Source organism: Cetorhinus maximus, chromosome 3 (genome assembly GCF_964194155.1).
Source record: "Cetorhinus maximus chromosome 3, sCetMax3.hap1.1, whole genome shotgun sequence".
Lineage (NCBI taxonomy): Eukaryota > Metazoa > Chordata > Chondrichthyes > Lamniformes > Cetorhinidae > Cetorhinus > Cetorhinus maximus.
Window position 1 is genome coordinate 123631862 of NC_135881.1, and position 20998 is coordinate 123652859.

General features: G+C 39.5%; 1 protein-coding gene across 4 annotated transcripts in view; it reads right to left on the reverse strand.

The window, feature by feature from the left end:
* Positions 1-20998, reverse strand: part of igf2bp3 (insulin-like growth factor 2 mRNA binding protein 3) — a 157487-nt gene that overhangs the window by 104626 nt on the left and 31863 nt on the right. For all 4 annotated transcript variants that reach the window (XM_078538885.1, XM_078538884.1, XM_078538882.1 and 1 more), the window contains exon 3: positions 14766-14814. In XM_078538885.1, the coding sequence (XP_078395011.1) occupies positions 14766-14814 (49 nt within the window). The remainder of the gene's footprint in view (positions 1-14765; positions 14815-20998) is intronic.

The following is a 20998-nucleotide window of genomic DNA, read 5'->3' on the forward strand; positions in this document are numbered from 1 at the left end:
AGCGGGGGGGCTCCGACCGGCAGGAAGCGGGGGGGGGGGGGGGGGGGGGGCGCTCCGACCGGCAGGAAGCGGGGGGGGGGGCTCCGCAATTGGAAAGTGCAACTGTTATTCTCGATATGTAGAATCACATGTGCACAAAGAGGAAATAACTAAATACCAGAGCAGAGGGGACAATCAGTATACCAGCACATCAGATTACACTTATTTTAAAACTTGTATTTCTTTCCATATTAAGCGACTGAGAAAGTATTCGCTCTCCCTTGACTTTGGGGAGAGGAGTACTATCAGAGAAAATGTCCTTCTCTAAGTAAGGTGATACTAAGATCAGGTACAGGTGTGGTCTATGATTGAGCTGGAACACATGATTGGGGTGGGTGGGAAGCAGATAGACAACCATGGTTAAAGTTCTATTGGGGTTTGAACATTTAAGAGTCTATTGTTAAGAGCAGTCAGTAATTCCTTTATTGTGACAATTCATTCAAGAACATTGCGCCAAGAAAATCTATGGAAATTAAGCACAAACACTTTTTAGATGAGATGGATGCCAATGATCTATTTTATTTGCTTTAAGTAATGTGCTATCATTGTTTTGACAGATGAAAAGAACAATTATTTACAAAAATAAGCTCATGTTTGAAATCAGGTAGAATTAGGGAAAAGAGATAGTATGCACATTCTCTCAGTTCAAACCCATCTTAAACTGAAAATCCCTCAAATATGTTGCTCAATAGAAATTTTTAAAATTGCATTTTGATATAGGTTTTAAAAGCCTTTAGATTTGTGCTCATTTTGCTTCATAAATAAGCACATTGGACCCATTCAATTCCACGTTGAGAAACCTCCTGCCATGGCTCAGTGGTAGGACACTCAGTCTGAAGGCTGGGGATTCAAACATCTCTCCAAGGGCTTGAACACAAAATCTAGGGTGTCAAATACCAAGGTAAGTGAGTGCTGCCTTTCATGTGAGACATTAAAACAAGGCCCCATCCTCCCTTTCAGAGAGGCATAAAAGATCCCATTCCACTATGAGAAACAAGTGAGCTCTCCTGGAGCGAAAACAAAAAATGCTGTAAAAACTCAGGTCTGACAGCATCTGTGGAGAGAGAAACAGAGGTAACGTTTCGAGTCCGTATGACTCCTCTTCAGATCTGTAGAGGAGTCATATGGACTCGAAACGTTATCTCTGCCTCTCTCTCTACAGATGCTGTCAGACCTGCTGAGTTTTTCCAGTATTTTTTGTTTTTGTTTCAGATTTCCAGCATCCGCAGTATTTTGCCTTTATTTTAGAGCTCTCCTGGAGTCCTGACCAATTTTATCCCTAAATATTAGTGAAAAACAAACAGTTGATGATCAGGTCATCAACATATTGCTGCTTGTGGGACAGTGATGTGTGCAAAATGGCTGTTACATTTCCGACATTACAACAGTGATTACACTGCAAAAGCAGTTCACTGGCTGGAAACTGCTTTGGGACATGCTGAACTCATGGAACGTGCTCAATAAATTGACGTCTCTTTTCCTCAAAATTTTCGCAAAGACGCAACTTCTATGTTTTACAAAAATAATGCAAACATAACCCAAAAGCTTTGAATCTTCATAGGCCCAATTTTGTGTAAAGAAAGGACCATGTCTACAGTTTTAAATTGTTTACATTAATTTGCACTCATTTCAAATTGCTATCCCCAAGTCCTGATTTAGGATATAATCACCAAAACTGTGCTAAGGTTAATTCTTCCAAAAAGGAAAATTAGAACAGGAAAAACTACAAAAAGAAACAAGCACAAAAGGGACCAAGTTTCCTGGGCTAAGGGATTACCATGACATAACATTACTACACATGTGGCACAGGGCCCCAAGGTTCAAACATCACTGAGGTAGGCATTTGTGTTTAAAAAAATAACCACTTCCATCTGTACCAGACATGGTTAAGTTTAATATCTCTCAGGAACCCAGAACTTCGCGTAAAACTTCTGGCAATTCATACAGTATCTATTTATAGTCTCTATCCTGGAACTAAGGGAAATCCTCAATGATGTGAGGAGGATAACGATTTCCATTCCCCAAATGATGAATTGGCAACAGCATAAAAGAAAAAAATTCTTTTATACAATCTGGGCTTTAGAACTTCAGATTGGCACTTAACTGGGACAAAATTGTGACTTAATTGGTAGGAGGAAGGGGAAGGAAGGAAGAGAGAAAGCTCAATGGAGCTGTTAGGTCAGTTTACTTTTTGGTGGCTTTACGCCACCCAGCTACATTGATTCACTGGTTTCCAGATGCAGCATATTGCAGAAAGGAATATTTTCCCCAACCTTGCAAAATTGGTTCCACTCTTTTCACCAAGCCATCTTTAGAAGTATTCACTACACACTAAATGTTCGGTCATGTCAAATACCTATGCAAGTAAACAGGCAACTGATCTCAACCAAGCCATTTGCACATACTTACAATACCCATTAAGTATACTGTATATCTAGAATTCCTGCAATAACTTGAAAATATGATAGTGAACATCTTCCCCTGGTTAAAAAGGACCCATTTTTAAATTTCAGGTTACATTTATCAATGCTTCAGGTATATCTGATCAACAGCGATATCAAATCAACCATTTCAGAATAACCTAGCCAGTCTAGGTTTGGGCATGAAACAGCCATCACCAACACACTAGAGATGTTCTCCTGTTTTAAGTAAATCACCTCAGTCTATAATAGTTTAATGTATATCTGATGGGGCTCGTTATTACTGGTCTGGCTTGAGGTGCTGAGCGACTTACCTTGCACTTGAATTTACCTGTGTTATGTGATTTTAGAATTTGTACCAAAGTCTGAAAGTCATGGACAACATCATGGGTAACATGCCAATTTGCAGAGGGCTTGCGCATTTAGAGGTGAGGCAGGTATGCACAGTGATTATTTGTGGTAAACTTTGTTTATGCTTTCAAAGTGTGGACAAATTTTGGGTCTATGCTGTTTCATACTGTAGTGTAAAGGGTTAATATTAAATATATAAACAAAACAGTCTGTGTCATCCAATGATGCAAGAGCACGACAACAGAATATACTGAGAGATAGTTCCAAGTGAAGCCTCGTGCTAAGCCCTATACCTGTATATAGTTAGCAGAATGATTAATAAAAGTTTAAGTTTACCAACAGTCTTGCCTCCTGCAGTCTCTATTGACCCTAACCAAAGGACAATCAAAAGCTGAGGCCCAAAACAATGATAACAGACATCACTTAATTTGTTCCGTCATCCTTCAATATTGACTGATACAATTTCAGTACCCATTTGAGTACCCATTTGACTGCTTAATTTCTTCTTAACTGCTTTCTGAATGGTTCAATCTATCTTGCCGCACAATTCTTTGACTTGTTTATTAGCCTTGTCTATCAGGTCTTGTGCCCTCAGCAGCATTTTTCTGGCAATCATAGATTATCCTGCCCTTTATTGGTCAGTTGTAGTTGCCCAAATTCACCAGTGTTAATATATTGTTATGCCTAGTAAAGACATACCCACAGAGCAATAACAGCACAGAAGGAGGCCACTCAGCCAATCAAGTCCACACAAGCTCTTTGAAGAGCAATCCAGTCAGTGCCATTCCCTTCCTCTATCCCCATTAGTCCTGCAAGTTTATTTCCCTCAAGTGCCCCTTTGTAATTTTTAAATGCTGACACAGCAGCAGAAAAGGGTATCTAAACCTTACGAACTGAAGGCTGTAATACCATAAGGTCTGCAAGCCTGTTCCTCTTCGTGTCCACCAATACAGCAAATTGGCTTCCTAGTAACAAGAATACACTACGTCCCCATTTAATATAATTTCAATTTAACGGTCCATCAATGCGGCCTGCATTGCCGTTTACCGTTGAATGTTTCTTGTGCCAGTCTAATCTAAGACCACATGACCCAATTGCCACCATTGTGGAGCAGCCTCTGCCACTCCCTAACCCACCTTCCCGCTGTCAACCTTCGAGGACACAGCCTCTTCCACTCCCTAACCCATCCTCCTGCCGAACCTCTCACTTGCAGCTTCCCTTTGCTGAACCCTTGCTGTGAGAGGGGGCTCTGAAGATGAGCAGCGAGTAGGAAGAACAGTTTCAATTTGCATAACTTGCCTCCTGCAGTGAATTTAGGAACCTGAAGGGAATGAAGTATAAAGGGTGCATTAGACTGTAACAGGGAGGAACACGGCAAAAAATGATAGCAATACAACTTCCTCTAGAGTTGGAGCCCAAGTTCACTGGCTGCTGAGTAGATGTGATTGTGAGGCGTTGGGCTGCAGCTTCCCAAGGGGGTGTGAGGGTATCACTGCTACCTGCTCTGCTTCCCCAGTGCTCAGCACTGCTGCTGCTGGCGGGTCAATGCTGGCAGGTGCAATGTGTGTACATGTTCTTTCTGCTTGCAAAGAACAGGGCTCTGTGTATTGATATATACTGCTTCCAGTACACTATTCTTAGCACATCACAGCCTAAGGATTATGCTCAGAATCAATTTGTTTATGTATCAATTTAAGATAGTCAGTCAGGCTTGCAATGAGGCATGTTTGCATGTACTGGAAGCTACATTTTTTAAGTACACACTGCCCTATTCTTTGCAGACAGAAAGAACATGTTGCGCCTGTTTCAGCTAAACAAAATAAGTGACAGACAATCGCTTACTCATTCCTCAGGGGAATGCCTTGACCAATCAGGGTCAAGCCACCTGGTTTAAATGTCAAAGAATGCTTGGCTGTTAACCGTCAGTCATCATTACTGGTGCATCCTCCATGGCAACATCTCTACCAATCAAAGTCCACTTGCTAACCAATCAGCACTCTCTTCACATACAGCATGTTGTTTTCCCCTTGTATTGGTATTCTTGCAAAATGAACTGATGAGTGCAAGACAAAAAGCTTTAGGTTCTGTACTACCTAACAACATATTCTTAATTCTGTTTCCATACTAACAATACATGAAAAACCCTTTGTTATAGCCAACATTTGTTCAGGCCGTTCAAGGTATTTAACATCCAGCACCATATTCTCATCTTTCTTCACAACTGGTGAAGTTAAATTTATTATTCTCCATCATCTAGGAAAATGAATGCAGTCTTTATTTGTTTTACATCTGCTACTAACATTAAAATATTCTTTAAACATTTTCAATTTTCTAGGAAATTTCAGATCACTTGAAGACAGTGGAGGTTGCAATTCTTTCCATTTTAATACCTAATCAGACAACCCCAATTCACCCCACCATTACTATTCTTTACATTCCCACTTATTCAAGAACAGCTTATATTTATGTAGCACCTTTAACATAATAAAAGATCCCAAGGTGCTTCACAGGAACATTGTAAAATAAAATGACACCGAGGCACTAGGTATTAGGTAAGATGACCAAAGACTTGGTCAAAGAGGTTGGTTTTAAAGAGTGCCTTACTGAAGGAAAGTGAGTTAGAGAAGTATTGGAAGGGAGTTGCAGAGCTTAGAGCCTAGGCAATTGAACACAAGATTCAGAAGAATTTTAAAATTGAAAAGTTGTTTGACTGGGAGCCAATGTAGGTTAGCAAGCACAGAGGGTGCTAGGAGAATGCAATGACATGAGCAATAGTTTTTGTTGGCCTCAAATTTACAGAGGGAAGAATGTGGGAGACCAGCCAGGAGTGCACTTGAATAGTCAAGTCTAGAAGTAACAAAAGGCATGAATGAGGGTTTTAGCAGCAGATGAACTAAGATGGCGAAGTCAGGCGATGTTCTGGAGGTGGAAATAGGCAGTCTTACTGATGTCGCAAAGCTGTGGGCAGAACCTCACTTCATGGTCAAATATGGCAACAAGGTTGCAAACAGACTGGTTTCATCTCAGACTTGCCAGATAGAGGGATGAAGTCAGTAGCTAGCACCAGAGCTACTGAAGCAATGGTTTCAGTCTTGCCAATATTTAATTGGAGGAAATTTCTGCTCATCCAGTACTGGATGTCAGATAAGCAGTCTGATAATTTAGAATTTAGATAATAATTTAGAAGCAGTAGTGTCGTGGAGAGAGATGGAGATCAGTGTACATGTGAAAACTAACGCTGTGCTTTTGGATGATGTCATCGAGGGGCAACATATAGGTGAGAAAAGAGGAGGGTGGCAAAGATAGATCCTTGTGGGACAGAGATGATAGTGAAGGAGCAGGAAGAGAAGCCATTGCAGGCAATATTCTGGCCACGATTAGACAGATAAGAATGGAACCAGTTGGGAGCAGTACCACCCAGCTGGACGACAGTGGAAAGGTGTTGGAGGAGGATAGTGTGGTCAACTGTGTCAAAGACTGCATATAGGTCAAGAAGAATGAGAAAGGATAGTTTAACTTTGTCACAGTCAAGCAGGATGTCACTTGTAACTTTGAAAAGAGCCGTTTTGATACTGTGGCAGGAAACCTGATTGGAGAGATTCAAACATGGAGCTCCTGGAAAGATGGGATTGAATCTGGGAAGGTGACAACACGCTCTAGGACTTGAGGGGACAGGGAAGTTGGGGATGGAGTAATAGTTTAGAAGGATGGTTGGGTCAAGGGTAACTTTATTTTTAAGACAGATGATGACTGCAGATTTAAAAAGCAGAGAGGGACAGCACCTGAAGACAGAGAAACAACATTGTCTAACAGGGGGAGCAGGAGTGGAAGTTGGGTCATCAGCAATCTAGTAAGAATAGGGCTGAGGGAGCAGGTGGGTCTCATGGATAAGATGAACTCAGAGAGCTCTTTCTGCCTCCTTAACAATAAATTTTCCCATTGACAGAGGTTAGGACTGGCCTATATTAATGCAACGATCATGAGAGATTTTAATCTTCATATAGATTGGACAAATCAAATTGGCAAAAAGCAGCCTGGAAGATGAGATCATATAGAGTGTATTCAGAACAGTTTCTTACAACAATAGGTTCTGGACCATCCAGGGAACAGGCTATTTTAGATCTGGTAATGTGAAATGAGACAGGGTTAATTAATGATGTCAGAGTAAAGAATCCTCTAGGATCATAACATGATGAATTTCACAATCAGTTTGAGGGTGAGAAATTTGCATTTGAAACTAGTGTCCTAAGCTTAAATAAAAGGTAATTACAAGTGGTATGAAGAGAGTGTTAGCTAAGTGGAATGGGAAAATAGGTTAAACGGTAGGATAGTAGAGAAGCAGTGGCAGAATTAGGGGATAGTTTTTTTTCCCCCAGGGGCATATACAGGAGGAGGTTAGGTCATGGTGTGCAAGTGGGATCTGGGTGGAGTGATTAGAGATGGCTCTGAGATTGATACACGGTGAGACAGCAAGGTCAAGGGGGTGACTGTGAATATGGGTTAGGGAGTTTACATGGAGGGAGAGATTCAGGGAGGATAAAGAGGGCAGTGAACTCAAAAAGGAGAGAGAGAACATTACAGAGTTGAGATGGAAATTACGGAGGATGAGAAGTTGTTCGGTGCAGAAGCAGAGGGTTGAAAGCAGTGAAGCTACCTCAGAATTTTTTTTTTTTAAATCATACTTGGGAGAGCAGTAGAGAAAGATGATTTTGAAAGAGGTGAGAGGTGGAAAAAGGTGAAATGCACAAAGGAGGAGCAAGTGCCAGAGGAGTAGGGCATCTGGTGATAAGCATCAAACCATCACCGCTACGATCTTTGAGTCAAATGGAATATATAGCCAGGCAGGTAGGTGTCATCATTCAGAAATTTATCACCCCTAAGACAGGTTTCCATCAAATACTGATAATGATGCATTTATCCCCAATAGGTTCATGGATGGTAAGAGTATGTTCAAAAGTGCACAGACATTCTGGAGAGACATACGTAGAGCTGTGGTGAGAGCTGATTTGCTAGCAGAGTCCACTTGGTCAGCAGTGGAGGGATAAGTTGGACAGGAAGGAAATTGACAAGATTAGCCCTCATTATCCAGCCTTTTCTGGACTGTTAAGAGAGGGTGTATTCTTAAAACTAGCTTACAAAGAAAGATAATATATTAACTTGAAGGTTATAAAACTAACTGTTCAGCTGGGTACAAGTTCCATAGAAGTTTAAGACAGACAGGTTAACATTGTTGCACCAATTCAAATAGATGATTTCTCAATTCCATGTCCAGGGCAGATATGCAGAAACAGCTGACACTACAACTCATCTATTTATGCCTACCTCAGTCTTTTCAAAGAATAGAGAGTTATAGCAAAAGAAAATGCACCCCAAAATACAAGAAAGAGGAGGGTGGAATGAGGAGCTGAGAACAAACACTTGCTTAACTATCTCCACATCCAGTCTTGGTACAAACTCGTAAAGGACTGCATTCACGGGTTCTTAGGCCTTAACCTTGTTGGATTTGTGGGCAAAGGAAACAAGAAAATGTTCTGTACTTTTCAGGGTCTCTGTCCAAAATTCAGAAGCTGTTTCATTTTTTTTTCCCTCCCTGTAATGCTGCATAAATAATTCTATTGTGAATCTTTGCTGAAATGGAATTAAATAAAGAGAGCTCACAGGCACTTTTCTTCACATACCGAAAAGCTCAAGTCAATCAAAGCTATAGGTCAAAGCAAAACTGGAGGAACTTCATTTCTCCAGCACAATTAACTATTGGAATATTTTCAATTTTTCTATTGAATACATCTGCATCTTAAGATTGTTCAGACATGCATCTGAGCCCCTTATTGCCTTCAATATAGCCTGGATATCAAGCCACGTTTCTCAAAGCAACCTTGTGAAGGAAAATAGAACAAACGTGATATTAGGAAGAGAGCAGGTAAATGTGATCAGGACTATTTACTCATGGATTTTTGTGTGCATAGATCATTAAAGGTAGCAGGGCAGGTGGAAAGACAATTAATAAGGCAAAACCGAATCTTGGGCTTTAGTGGCATACAATACAAAAGCAAAGAAATGATGATGAACCCATGAAAAACATTGGTTTGGCCACAACATGGAATATTGATTTCAATTCAGAGTGCCACACTTTAGGAAGGCTGTGAAGGCTTTAGAAAAGGTGCAGAGAAAAGATTTACTAGAATGGTCCCAGGGATGAGGTAGGGATGAAAGCAGTTATGTCAATAGATTGAAGGAAGTGGCGTTGTTCTCCTTAGAGGCGGTGGTTGAGAGGAGATTTGACAGAGGCATTCAAGGTCATGAGGTCTAGACAGACTGGATACAGAGGAACTGTTCCCCTTGTTTCTTGAAGCTTCTGCCAGAGGACACAGATTTAAGGTAAATGGCAAAAGAACCAAAGGTGATGCAAGCATAAAACCTTTTTATTAAAAAAAACACAGCAAGTGATCTGGAAATCAGCACCTGAAAGTGGTGGAGGTAGATTCAAAAGGGAATTAACAAGTGCTTGAAGAGAAAAGATTTGTAGGGCTATGGGTGAAAAGGGGAATAAATCAGGATTTGCTAGATTGCTCTTAGGAGAGTTAGCACGCACTCAGTGGGCCAATGGCCGCCTTCTGTGCTGTAACCATTTTATGGTTAAGGACATATTTGGAAAATAGAAGCACATGGGGTTAACTTAGGTTTGAAAATTGGCTAAGACACAGGAGACAGTAGCTACAAATTGATGTTTGTCCTGACTGAAGAGAAGTATGCAGGAGTCCCCTAGGGGTCAGTATTGGGACCACTGCTTTTCTTGTTCTATTGATCTGGATTTGGGATGGGGAGTATAATCTGGAAGTCTGCAACATAGTGAAGAACAAGGAAGATGATATTAGCAGGCTTCTGGAGGGCTTAGGTAAGCTGGTGAAATGAGCAGACAGATAGCAGATGCGAGTTAATGCAATAATGTAGCATGGAGAGGCAGTATCATCTAAATGTACTGATTTGAAGGGGACACAAGAACAGAATGACCTGATGATACATATTCACAAATCTGAGAGGCAGGCAAGTTGTTCATGCAGCTAAGTAAGTGGATCGGATATCTGGTTTATCTAAATAGGGACAGTGAACACGACAGTGTCATCCATACTAAACCTATACAAGTCATTGGTTGAGTACTCAACTGGACTATTGCAAACAATTCTGGGCACCACATTTTAGGAAGGATGTCAATGTCTTGGAGAGAGGTTTACCAGAACGAGGAACTTTAGTTATGTAGACAGACTGGAGACACCAGGATTGTTCTCCTTGCAGCAGAGAAGATTAAAAAGGTGTTTAATATACGTCCAAAGTTATGAGGAATTTTGTTAGAGCAAATAGTGAGAAATGGGCTTCTTCTGGCAGTAACTAGAGGTTATAGATTTGAAATAATTGACAAAAGAACCTAGGGGAAGATTCATAGAAGTATTTTGATACAGAAAATTAAGATCAGGAACCTGTTACCTGGAATGGGGAGGCGGTGACATATTGGTATCGTCACTGGACTAATAGTCCAAGCCCAGGGTAATGCTCTGGGAACCTGGGTTCAAATCGCACCACGGCAGATGGTGAAATTTGAATTCACTAAAAATCTGGAACTAAAAGTCTAATTGTCAATTGTCGTAAAAACCCATCAGATTCACTAATGCCCTTGAGGGACGGAAACGTCAATGGTAGTGCCACGTAACACAATGGTTATCCTCAAATGAAGGTGCGACTTTGTCTCCAAAAGGATAGTGTGGTGGTCACTCCTACCAATACTGTCATACACAGATGCATCTGTGGCAGGCAGGTTGGTGAGGATGAGGTCAAGCATGTTTTTCCCTCTTGTTGGTTCCCTTGCCACCTGCTGCAGACCCAGTCTAGCACCCATGTCCTTTCAGACTCAGCCAGAAACAAGTCCCACCTTCATATTGAAGGTACCCTCCATTGTGTTATGTGGCACTACTATCGTGCGAAGTGGGATAGATTTCAAACAGATTTAGCAAATCAAGACTGGGCATCCATGAGGCACTGTGGGCCATCTGCAGCAGCAGAATTGTACTCTGACACAAATCTAACCTCATGGCCCGGGATATCACCCACTCTACCATTACCACCAAGCCAGGGTATCAACCCTAGTTCGAACGAAGAGTGCAGGATGGCATACCAGGAGCAACACCAGGCATACATAAAAATGAGGTGTCAACCTGGTGAAGCTACAACACAGGACTACCTGCGTGCCAAACAACAAAAGCAGGAAGCAATTGGCAGAGCTAAGCGATTTCACAACCAACGGATCATATCTTATATTTATATAGCACCTTTTAACATAATAAAACTTCAAGGCACTTAAAACAACAGGAAGTTTCAAATTACTTTACAGACAATGAAGTACCTGTGTAGTGATCAAGGTTCATCAGTTGTGTAATAGAACATTCACCACTTGCATGGATCGATGCAGCCACAACAGGCCTTGGAAGCTTCACACTATCCAAGAGACAGCAATCTACTCAATCAGCACCCCACCAGTGGCTCAGCATCCATCCCTCTACCACTGGTACACTACAGCTGCATCACCATAATATTTATAGGGTGCACAACAGCAATTCACCAAGATTACTTCAAAACCTCCAAGCTTCCAACCTCTACTATCAAAGGACAATAACAATAATGCCACTGGAATGCCATTGCATCCAATTCAGATACCATCCTACTTTGGACATATGTTCATCATCCTTTCATTATAACTAGATCAAAAGTCCTGGAATTCACTACTCATCATCATGGGAGAACCATCACCATAAGCAGCACTGTAATTCAAGGAGACAGTCTACCACTACCTTTGCTGGACAACTGGAGATGGGCACTAAATGTGACCTTGCCAACATCCTGTGAGCAAATTTTAAGATAATATTGTAGGTACAGGTAGAATAATCTTGGAAATAACCTTGCATCAAGACAATATTTTATATCCTTCAAAGTTTTAATTATGTAGAAGATGCACACAGGCCGTGGTGGGTCAAGCAAGAAAAACTTTCGCATAAGAAAGAGGAGACACACCAAAGTACACAAAGGGGGAAGATACATATGAATATAAAAGGGAAGTCACCAGCACAAAACAGAAGATACATGCAAATAACAGATGCACCGGATACAAAGGACGACAAGTAACATGCGCAAAAGAAAAAGGACACGACAACCTTTTTTTTCGATTTGGATTCAACAACAAAATAGGGAAAGTTTCCAACAGGTGGGATGCAATTTTGTTGCCGTACCACCAGGAAACTATTGACATTATCTGTCACAGCAATCCAACTTAAGAGGATACCCATTTCTACAAAGTTTTAAACCAGGTGACATGAGTAACTGGTGCTTGATGCAGTACAAGCCACTAAAAAATGAACACACTTCCATTCAATTTCATAACTGAAAAGAAAAAAAAACATGTATTTATGAGAGCCTCCATCATGTGCAACAGGACATTCTCAAATACTACAAAAAGAAATTAAGTACACATAAATGCAACTGCCTTTTTACTCAAACCAAGGAACCAGAAAAACAAATCATAAGAACAACTAGTTAATAGTCAAGATACAAAAAGCGTGAATATTTTCGGAATGCACTTTTGCATAAAACAATGAGGCGGTGTTTTGCAAACCTTCACAATGCACTGCTGTATTTCTGGGTGACAGATTACAGAAAAAACTCATAGCTAATATACTTCTGGATCTCAAATCCACCAAGACACCATACAAAGTGAGTTAATGCACAACATGCTGAGCAATGTCAGAGATTGTCTGTTTTACATGCATGTAAAGGCCTTGATGGACATTTTGAATTTCTCTTTGCCTAATTTTCAAACATGGGCAGTTTTCCCATTGATAGCCCAACTCTGGTCTACATTTGAAATTTAAAAGCTTTTAACACTAGGTATTTTACATCACTGTTTTAAAATAGAAGACTTCTTTTCCTCTTAACAGAACTAAAACTTTGCATTCATCACAAGTCTGACACATGTATCAGCCCGCCTTCAAGCTGAGCTGCAACATTTTGATCTTTTTATGAATTTAGTTTGAAATCAAAATCAGTTTTTCACACAAGCAATTCACAAGTGCCTAGTCTGAACTCTATGATACCATATTAACTTTCTGATATCCATATTCAATGATTAGAACAAGGAAAATCCATAATACTCAAAACACCATTATACCGAACAAGCCAATTCTTTTTCTATAGATAATTCCACTTACCTTATCATCACATGCTTGTCCCCTGAACCCAATTAATACTCATGTTGGCTGAAAAAAAATTCTACCCAACTTTCCTTACAGGTAATTTCATAATTTCTAACAGGCCCTTAATGTTTGAACTCAAAATTTATCTATATCAAAAATTGAAAAAGCTATTACTTCTTCCTCACATTGCTCATCATTTAAATTTGCTTTCTGAAATCCTATTCTTGCTCTCAAGAACAATGTAACTTTCCTACAAGCAGGTAACCAAAGCAGAATCCACTACTCTAGATAAGGTTTGACTAACATTTATACAGCAACCATACTTCTTGACTTGTGCTCTGCCAATGCACCCCATTTCACTTTTAAAGAAAAAGCGTAGTTATCAGTTTTGGAAGTTGCACATATTTATCCACAATAGCCCCAAGCATCTCTTTCTTAAATCAACAGGCAGGTAATGCACTGGTTATGTTACTGGACTAATAACCCTCAGGCATAGACTAATAAACCAGAGCTCAATAAAGTTTAAACTCTGCCATGGCAGTTTGAGAATTTGAATGGGTAAAAAAAAAATTAGAAATAACAATGTGTTAGCAATGAAAGTGACAATGAAGTCAGGTTGTCATAAAAACACAACTACTTTACTAATATCCTTTAGTAAAGAAACCCATCATCCTTCCCTGTTCAGTGTGACACCTTCTTTGTAACTGCCTTCTGAAGTAGTCTGGCAAAAGTCAGTTACATCAACCCATTCAGGATAACTAAGGATAGACAATAAATACCAAAGTTTCCCAAAACACCAACATCCCAAAAAATATTTTTTAAATGTCACTAAGATGAAAGCGGTCCATACTCCTTTTGGTTCCTTGTTCTCAAAATTATTTTACCCTTATTGAACGATAGCTACTGCGTGGCTCCAAGACCTCAAATCCTTTGGAATCTGGTTATATAATTTACACCAACTCCTACCTTGGCATCTTATGCCTAGTAGGAAATTTTACTCACTATTCTCACTCGAGATATTAACTTATTTAAAAAAAGCAAAACCATCCTCAGGGTACATAGCTTATAAAATCCTCCAGTTTAATAACTACACTCAATTTCTCATTTTTTAATCAAATTCCATCCTGCCATTCTCCACTTGAAAACCTACTGATGATCCAGGTACAGAATAACTGCCACTCACCAGGGAGTACGTAAATCCCACTCACACTTAGTGGCAACTGGAGATGTCAAAATGATAAAAGTGGAAGGGGGCTTGTGGCACATTTTCCATATGATCACCCCTACACCACAGTCCTGAAATCTGAAAAGGGTAGGTTGCCTGCCCCAGAGAAGCAGGGAACCATTTTAAATGCTCCTCTTGGCCCCACAAAAATATGCCTTGGACCTTCCCTGCCCCTATTTCAGGCTTTCCTTATTCCACCCTCATCCCTTGCTTAGCTTTCCAGGAGCCATTACCATGGGCCCCAGAGGCAACACAACTGCCCCCCTCCCCAGATTGTGACTCCTACCACACCCGTATCACAAAGTTAAAATCAACTACCACCTCACTTCTATTTCTGAAAAATTCTTAAGGGGTGTAATACACCTTCCCTTAAATCCACCAATGTCCATTTCATTTTGTTCAAGTCTTCTCAAATTTACTAAGAAGGGCAGCAGGGGAAGGAATATAAACATCAATTATAACTGTTTACTAAGCATAAAGTAGGGATACACTTACCTCCCACTGCAAATGAGGGGGTATGTTCCTGATCTGAAGTTTCCGACTCCTGCAGAAAGGAGGAAAGATAACTTGTGAAATAGGACAATGAAGCGAATAGTTTTTTCCTTTAGAAGTTAACTCTTCAAAATAAATATCAATGCTCAAATACTTTGAAATGAAAAAAAGTTTCCTTCCCTTCTCATGACATTAAATGTTCCACATCACTGTTCAAGATGGCATTTTATTCAGTGGACATGCCCAAGGCAGCCTACACCACCCAGGATTCAAGTTTCTAATCATTTTTCATTTGACGTTCCAGTAGCCCAAAACCCATAAACCCATCTGTAGTCTTACCCACAATGCTCAGCATAAATGAAAATGTTCTCGATAGCACAAGTGAAAATTGTCACTAATGGAGATGCTAAAATTTGAAAAAGAAAAAGCAAAGTACAGTAATTTAAAATAGAAATCAGAAAAAAAAGTGCAAGCTCAGGTGGCTATGAAACTCAAAGTTGGTTACTCCAAAATATTAAAAAAATGCATCAAAGGTTCTGCATAACTACAGAAATGAATTCATGGAATTTACCCCTGGGCCAAGAACTGCTATATAATCTCAATCAATCTGACTTGGGGGAGGTGTGGGGGGCGGGGGGGGGGGGGGGGGGTGATGGTTAGAAAAGGGGAGCTTAATCACTGAATAACTGTAAAAATGTTTCAATTCTTAAAAACAATAGACCATTACTCTGGTAGGTATAGTAGGTATGTGCATCATTACTTAAATATTATATGTTTCTTTACATGTTTTACATTCTTTGAAAAAGGGACATTCCCATCCTATCATGCAATTTATTTTTAACCAAACTAGTTACAAACCCCTTCTGTTCTTTTCCACAATTACAACCCCCACCACAAAATCAAATCTGGAGTATGATCAGTCAGTTGAACACCAATAAGTCTTCCATGCTATCTTTATTGACCACTGAAGGGACATATTGCTTTGAATGTAAAAGGGTTACACACTATTATTGCTATTTAAGAAAAGGATTCTTACCTAATTTAATCCTGCAGAAATTTGTATTATAAACTATCCTCCATTTCATGATTCATCTGTAACTGATCGACTCAATGTGCACACTTTGGTGATACCAGTTGGGGGTAGGAACCTCCACAATGACAGCATGTGAATGCATAAAGCAACACAAAATACATTTTTAGCTATCAAGTCATTTAGCAATTTTCCCAACTCTAAATATCATCAAACGCCTATTGAATTTTTGCCTTATTCTGCAACAAGCGGGCTCAAAATTTAAAATTTCTAACTGATATCCAATATGGTGCTTCATTCTAAAGGAAGCCTTAATGAAACTAATTCAACCATTTTCAAAACAGCTTAAAAATCAGCCCTAGTCTGGGCTAACATTAAATAGTTGATTGAAAGTTCTCATGTGGAAGTAGCAGGGGAGAGAAAAAAGGAAATAAGAGTTTTGTTGCAAGTAGGGGAGAGGGAACAAGTGGTTCTAATGATATGCAATATTATCTCACCTTAAAAACATTTTAAAAACCTTCACTTACACTAACTTAGAGCAGAACTTGGAATGCAATAACGGATGTTAATATATTTCAAAATATTTTAATTGGTAGCCAGAGAATGACAACTTCCTGCGAAATTCTAATTTCTGATTTGCCCCAAATAAATTTGGTTAACAGGAAACCCAACTGAATGTCAACTGTTCAGAAATTATATTTATGCCACCTGAATATACCATAATTATTCACAATGTATTTTAATACAAGGTGCTACTGAAAGAATTGTAAATGCTTAAATGAACAATTCATTGCGCAAACAAAATGACTTTTTTTTAAATAAAAAAATTGACTGTTTCACATTCATTCATATGAAAGGATCAACATTAAAACCTGATCATGGTAAAGTGTTAAAGCATATAAAGTAAAAGGTCACATTCATTATTTTGAAAGTTCAATTTTTTTTTTTAAAAAGCAAGTGGTTACAATTCATCATTTAAACTTTTGAAACAATAAATTAGTGCTTCAAACATTTAAAAGTAATGTAATTAAGCATTTTACTAGTAGCCATTGCCTAGTAGAGTCTATCATTCCTTAGTTCAATTGCTTGCATCATGAAATCAAGCATTATTAATGTAAAGTAAGTTGGTCAGTATTTGAAGGAGACAGATAAACCTTTTTTTGGAGACCCTTTCTCAGAGCCAGAAAACGTGGACGCACTTTATGGGGATGATCAAACCAAAGTGGAAAATGTAAAGACTAGGAATGCCTCTATCGTTAACATTCCCAAGATGTTGCCCCCATGAGTTTAATAACCTAATATGGAAAGAGATGGATGCATGTTTTTCTTCACAATGGTGATCCCGGCATGAAAATCGGATATTGCATGGATGGAAAGCTGCTCAGTCCAGTCCGAGAGAATTAAAGAGTACTGGGGAATATAAAAAGTAGCAGAAAATAAGAAAAACTAGCAGGAAATAGCAGAGGCTGAAGAATCTTGCACCTTCGCAACCCACTATCTTCATAGACAGACAGTCATGCCAGAGCAAGACTCGAGACATGTTGAACAGTGTTGACCACAAAAGGTGCAAACCATCATCTCATGAGACGGAAGGCTGCCAAACAGCAGGAAAATGGTGGAAACACAACTGAATGCCCCACACTGCATTTCCAGCTTTTATCGTTTTCATTATACATTGCAGTATTCAGTTTCTTTTTCATTCCTTATATTGTCCCCGATTTAGGAATATAATTTTATCCAAGCAGCTTCTACACTTAAAAAATTAAAGAAAACCCTGGTAATAATATCAACTGTTGCCCTACTTAACATTGGGGTTTACCAACACCTCCAGCCCATGTCAACCTAAAGCGGGTATATAAAGCAAGAGGAAACATACTTCTTGTAACATTTCTTTTAAAAATTACATCAACACAAGTGTTTCTAAAACTAGCTTTCAGCTGGGTTGCCAGAAAGCTGCTAAATGCCCATCCATAACGTTTTGCTTCTAAAATAGAACAGTTTTGCACCACTTTGAAGTCTACATAAGAGACATTTTAAAAACAAACTGCACTAAAGTTTTAAAAAAGCTAATAGTATGGATATAACAGATTCTTTTGTGCAAAGTACATATAAGGTAACTTTTAAAACTTCATTTGAAGAGATTGACACCTAGTGTTATAAATATCAACATGCAATAATCAAAATCAGAAGTGGATCAATTCCTGAACCAGCAAATTGTATGACAATCTGGTGTTGGCACACAGGACTGTTGAATTAAATTTTTCATAACTGTGAATAAACAGTCAAAATTTGAGAAATTTAAGAATGCTTTACCTGCCTCTCAACTGAAGCATATGCATCAACTTTAATTTAAAAGTTCATTCTTGGGGTGTGGACATCAGTAAGGAGGTCAGCAGTTATCAAGGATCCCTTGCTGCCTTCGAGGTAGCGGTGAGCTTCCTTGAACTGCGACAGTCCAAGTGCTGAAGGTACTCCTATAGTGCTATTAGGCAGGGATCTCCAAGATTTTAACCGAGGAGCAATGAAGGAATGTCGATATTTGGATTCGTTGGTGTTGCCCAAGACGACTTGGTGAATTGCTGCAATACATCCTGTGCATAGCGCACACTACAGTCACAGTGCTATGGTGGAATTGAGCATACAAACTGGTGGTCGAGCTGTCAGTCGAGCAGACCACTTCATCATGGGTGGAGTCAAGCTCAAATGTTGTTGAAGCAACACTCACCCAGGCAAGTGGAGACCACTCCATCACACCCTTGACTTTTGCCTTGTAGATGGTGGAAAATCTTTGGGGAGCCAAGAGGTGAGCTTCCCCTCACAGAATACCCAGGCTCTGATCTGGTCCTGTGGCCACAGGTATTTATGCAGCTTCTGATCAGTGGCAACCCCCAGGATGTTGATGGTGAGGTACTAGTTGAAGGTAATACCATTGAGTATCAAAAGGGAGGTGGTTAGACTGTGAGACCTGGCACTTAAGTGGCAAGTAACACACCACATATCAGCCCAAGTCTGGGTCATGCTGCAAGTAGGCATGGAGTGGGTTCATTAGCTTCTCTCACAATCCCTCAGATAAACACTGTGCAAATCATCAGCAAACAGCCTCATTTAATTTTAATATGTTCTCGATCATACAGTATAGATTGTTTTACAAAAGTCATAATTTAATGACATTTATAAACAGCAAAAGCTGTTATAAACAGTTTGTATAAAATGCCCACATTGATTCTTACTTCAAGTTTCCAAAAGAAGCTTGATTTTATTAGCATTAGAACAGCAATTGGTACCAAAATATTCCAAAAGTGCAACTCAGCCTACCTCCAGAAGCCAGATTCAAACCAAATCAGCAGAGTCAGTACTACTGCAAACCCCAGCACCTGTTGTGTGGTATCATCACATGTATTCTCTCAAAATGCACGACAATATGTACATAAAACTTGAAATATGTCAGCCCAAAAGGGCTTCCAATCAAACACCTAAATTCTCACAGGAACAGGAGGGGTGCCAATAATACAGCACGATGGAACTATTCATTAGATGCTTACGATTTTCCACACATGGCCAGTCCAACACTAGGTCAACTAGCATATCTTTCAGGAGCTGATCAAAAGCCAATAAAGCCAAAATTATCCTATATTTCCTACCAGGGAAAGTTTAGAGAATTTAAGTCATTTTATTATGCCATTTAGAAAAATATACCTTGTTTACCTGGCATTCTAACTGCTTTCAACTAAAAATGATCAAGAACATTTATTGCATTATCAGCATTGGATTAGCAACTCAAGGCAGATAAACACAAACCATGAAACATGGTGGTGATGGCTTGTACATGAAAACCACATGACAAGGAGAATGCAAGTCTGCAGCTGACATCACTTCCCATCTCAGCTCAGAATCAGTTTTGACCAAACTCTAATAACTTGGATTTTGAAACCACCTTTGCAGAAATTTCAATATTCAAAAAAAAACTGTCTAATCCTAACAGCTCAGAACACTTTCTTAAAAAGGTGAATGTAACTTTGGTTAAGTCAGCAAAGTTATTTTAAATCTATAATTAGAAAGTGGGAGGGGGTGCAGAAACAGGATACAAGACTTGTGAAGTATTCCGAGGTGTTGAACAGAAAACCTTCAATATTGATGATATACATTGTAAATATTAAGATATCTAAATATAGGTCACGCATTACTTGGGAGGTGCAAGTGTAGATGGCACAGAGGAACAAAAGGGTGCCAAAGTATAAACATACCAATTATTAAAAGTTGTATGACAAGTTAGCAAGGCAATAAAAAACAAAGCAATCAGTAGACTTAATTTCTGACCATAAAAGAGTGACCCAAACACCCTGTCACTTGATTCTTCCCGCGCCCCCCCGCCACCACCACCACCCCCACCCCGCCCCCACCCCAGTCACTTCCTTCGTTTCAGCCTTCTACACTATTCGAATGAAGATCAAGCAAGCTTGGGGAACAGCATCCATCTTTATATTAGGCAATTGCAATCTTCTCACCATAATATTAATTTTAAGACCAAAACAAACTGCCAACACTTCCGAATAGAAAGTAATAATGTAAAGTGGAAGGGATATAGCTGGCTGGTGCTTAACCACCAGAACACTGCACTGGTGAGTTGTTTGTCATCCTTGGTGTTGAGTTGCATTTTTCTTCTACCAGGTTCGTAGGCCATTGGAGCTTGCTCTGCCAATTTGCCCATATCCACCTATCCACCCAACCAACACACTTGTGCTTCCTACTGTGCCATGGTTTCACTAAGCACTTTACTGCCAAGTGCATGTGTGATTTTTTTGCACTCCATCTTATATGTACTAAAACTTTTTTAAATGCTGTTCATCTGTAATATTCTCCAGTTCTGATGAAGGAGTTATACCCAAGATATCAACTTGCATGTTCTCTCCAAAGACACTTTCCGCTAAGTGCTTCCAGAGTTTCCTACTTTTGTTTCATATTTCCAGTATGTGAAGTACTTTTTTTTGTGTATACAAAGGACCCCTGTTCTACACTGATCTTTATGCATTTTGATTGTATTTTGTATCAACTTGCAACATCTTCAATGTTAAGTAGGCCATGAATGGTCAGTGGTACAGCAAATCCTCTCCAACATTTACTTTAATTTACAAGTTACTTATGCATTTTCTAAAGATATTTCAAGTTACAGAAGCCATAATTAACCCTCAGAATATCCCTCACTTTT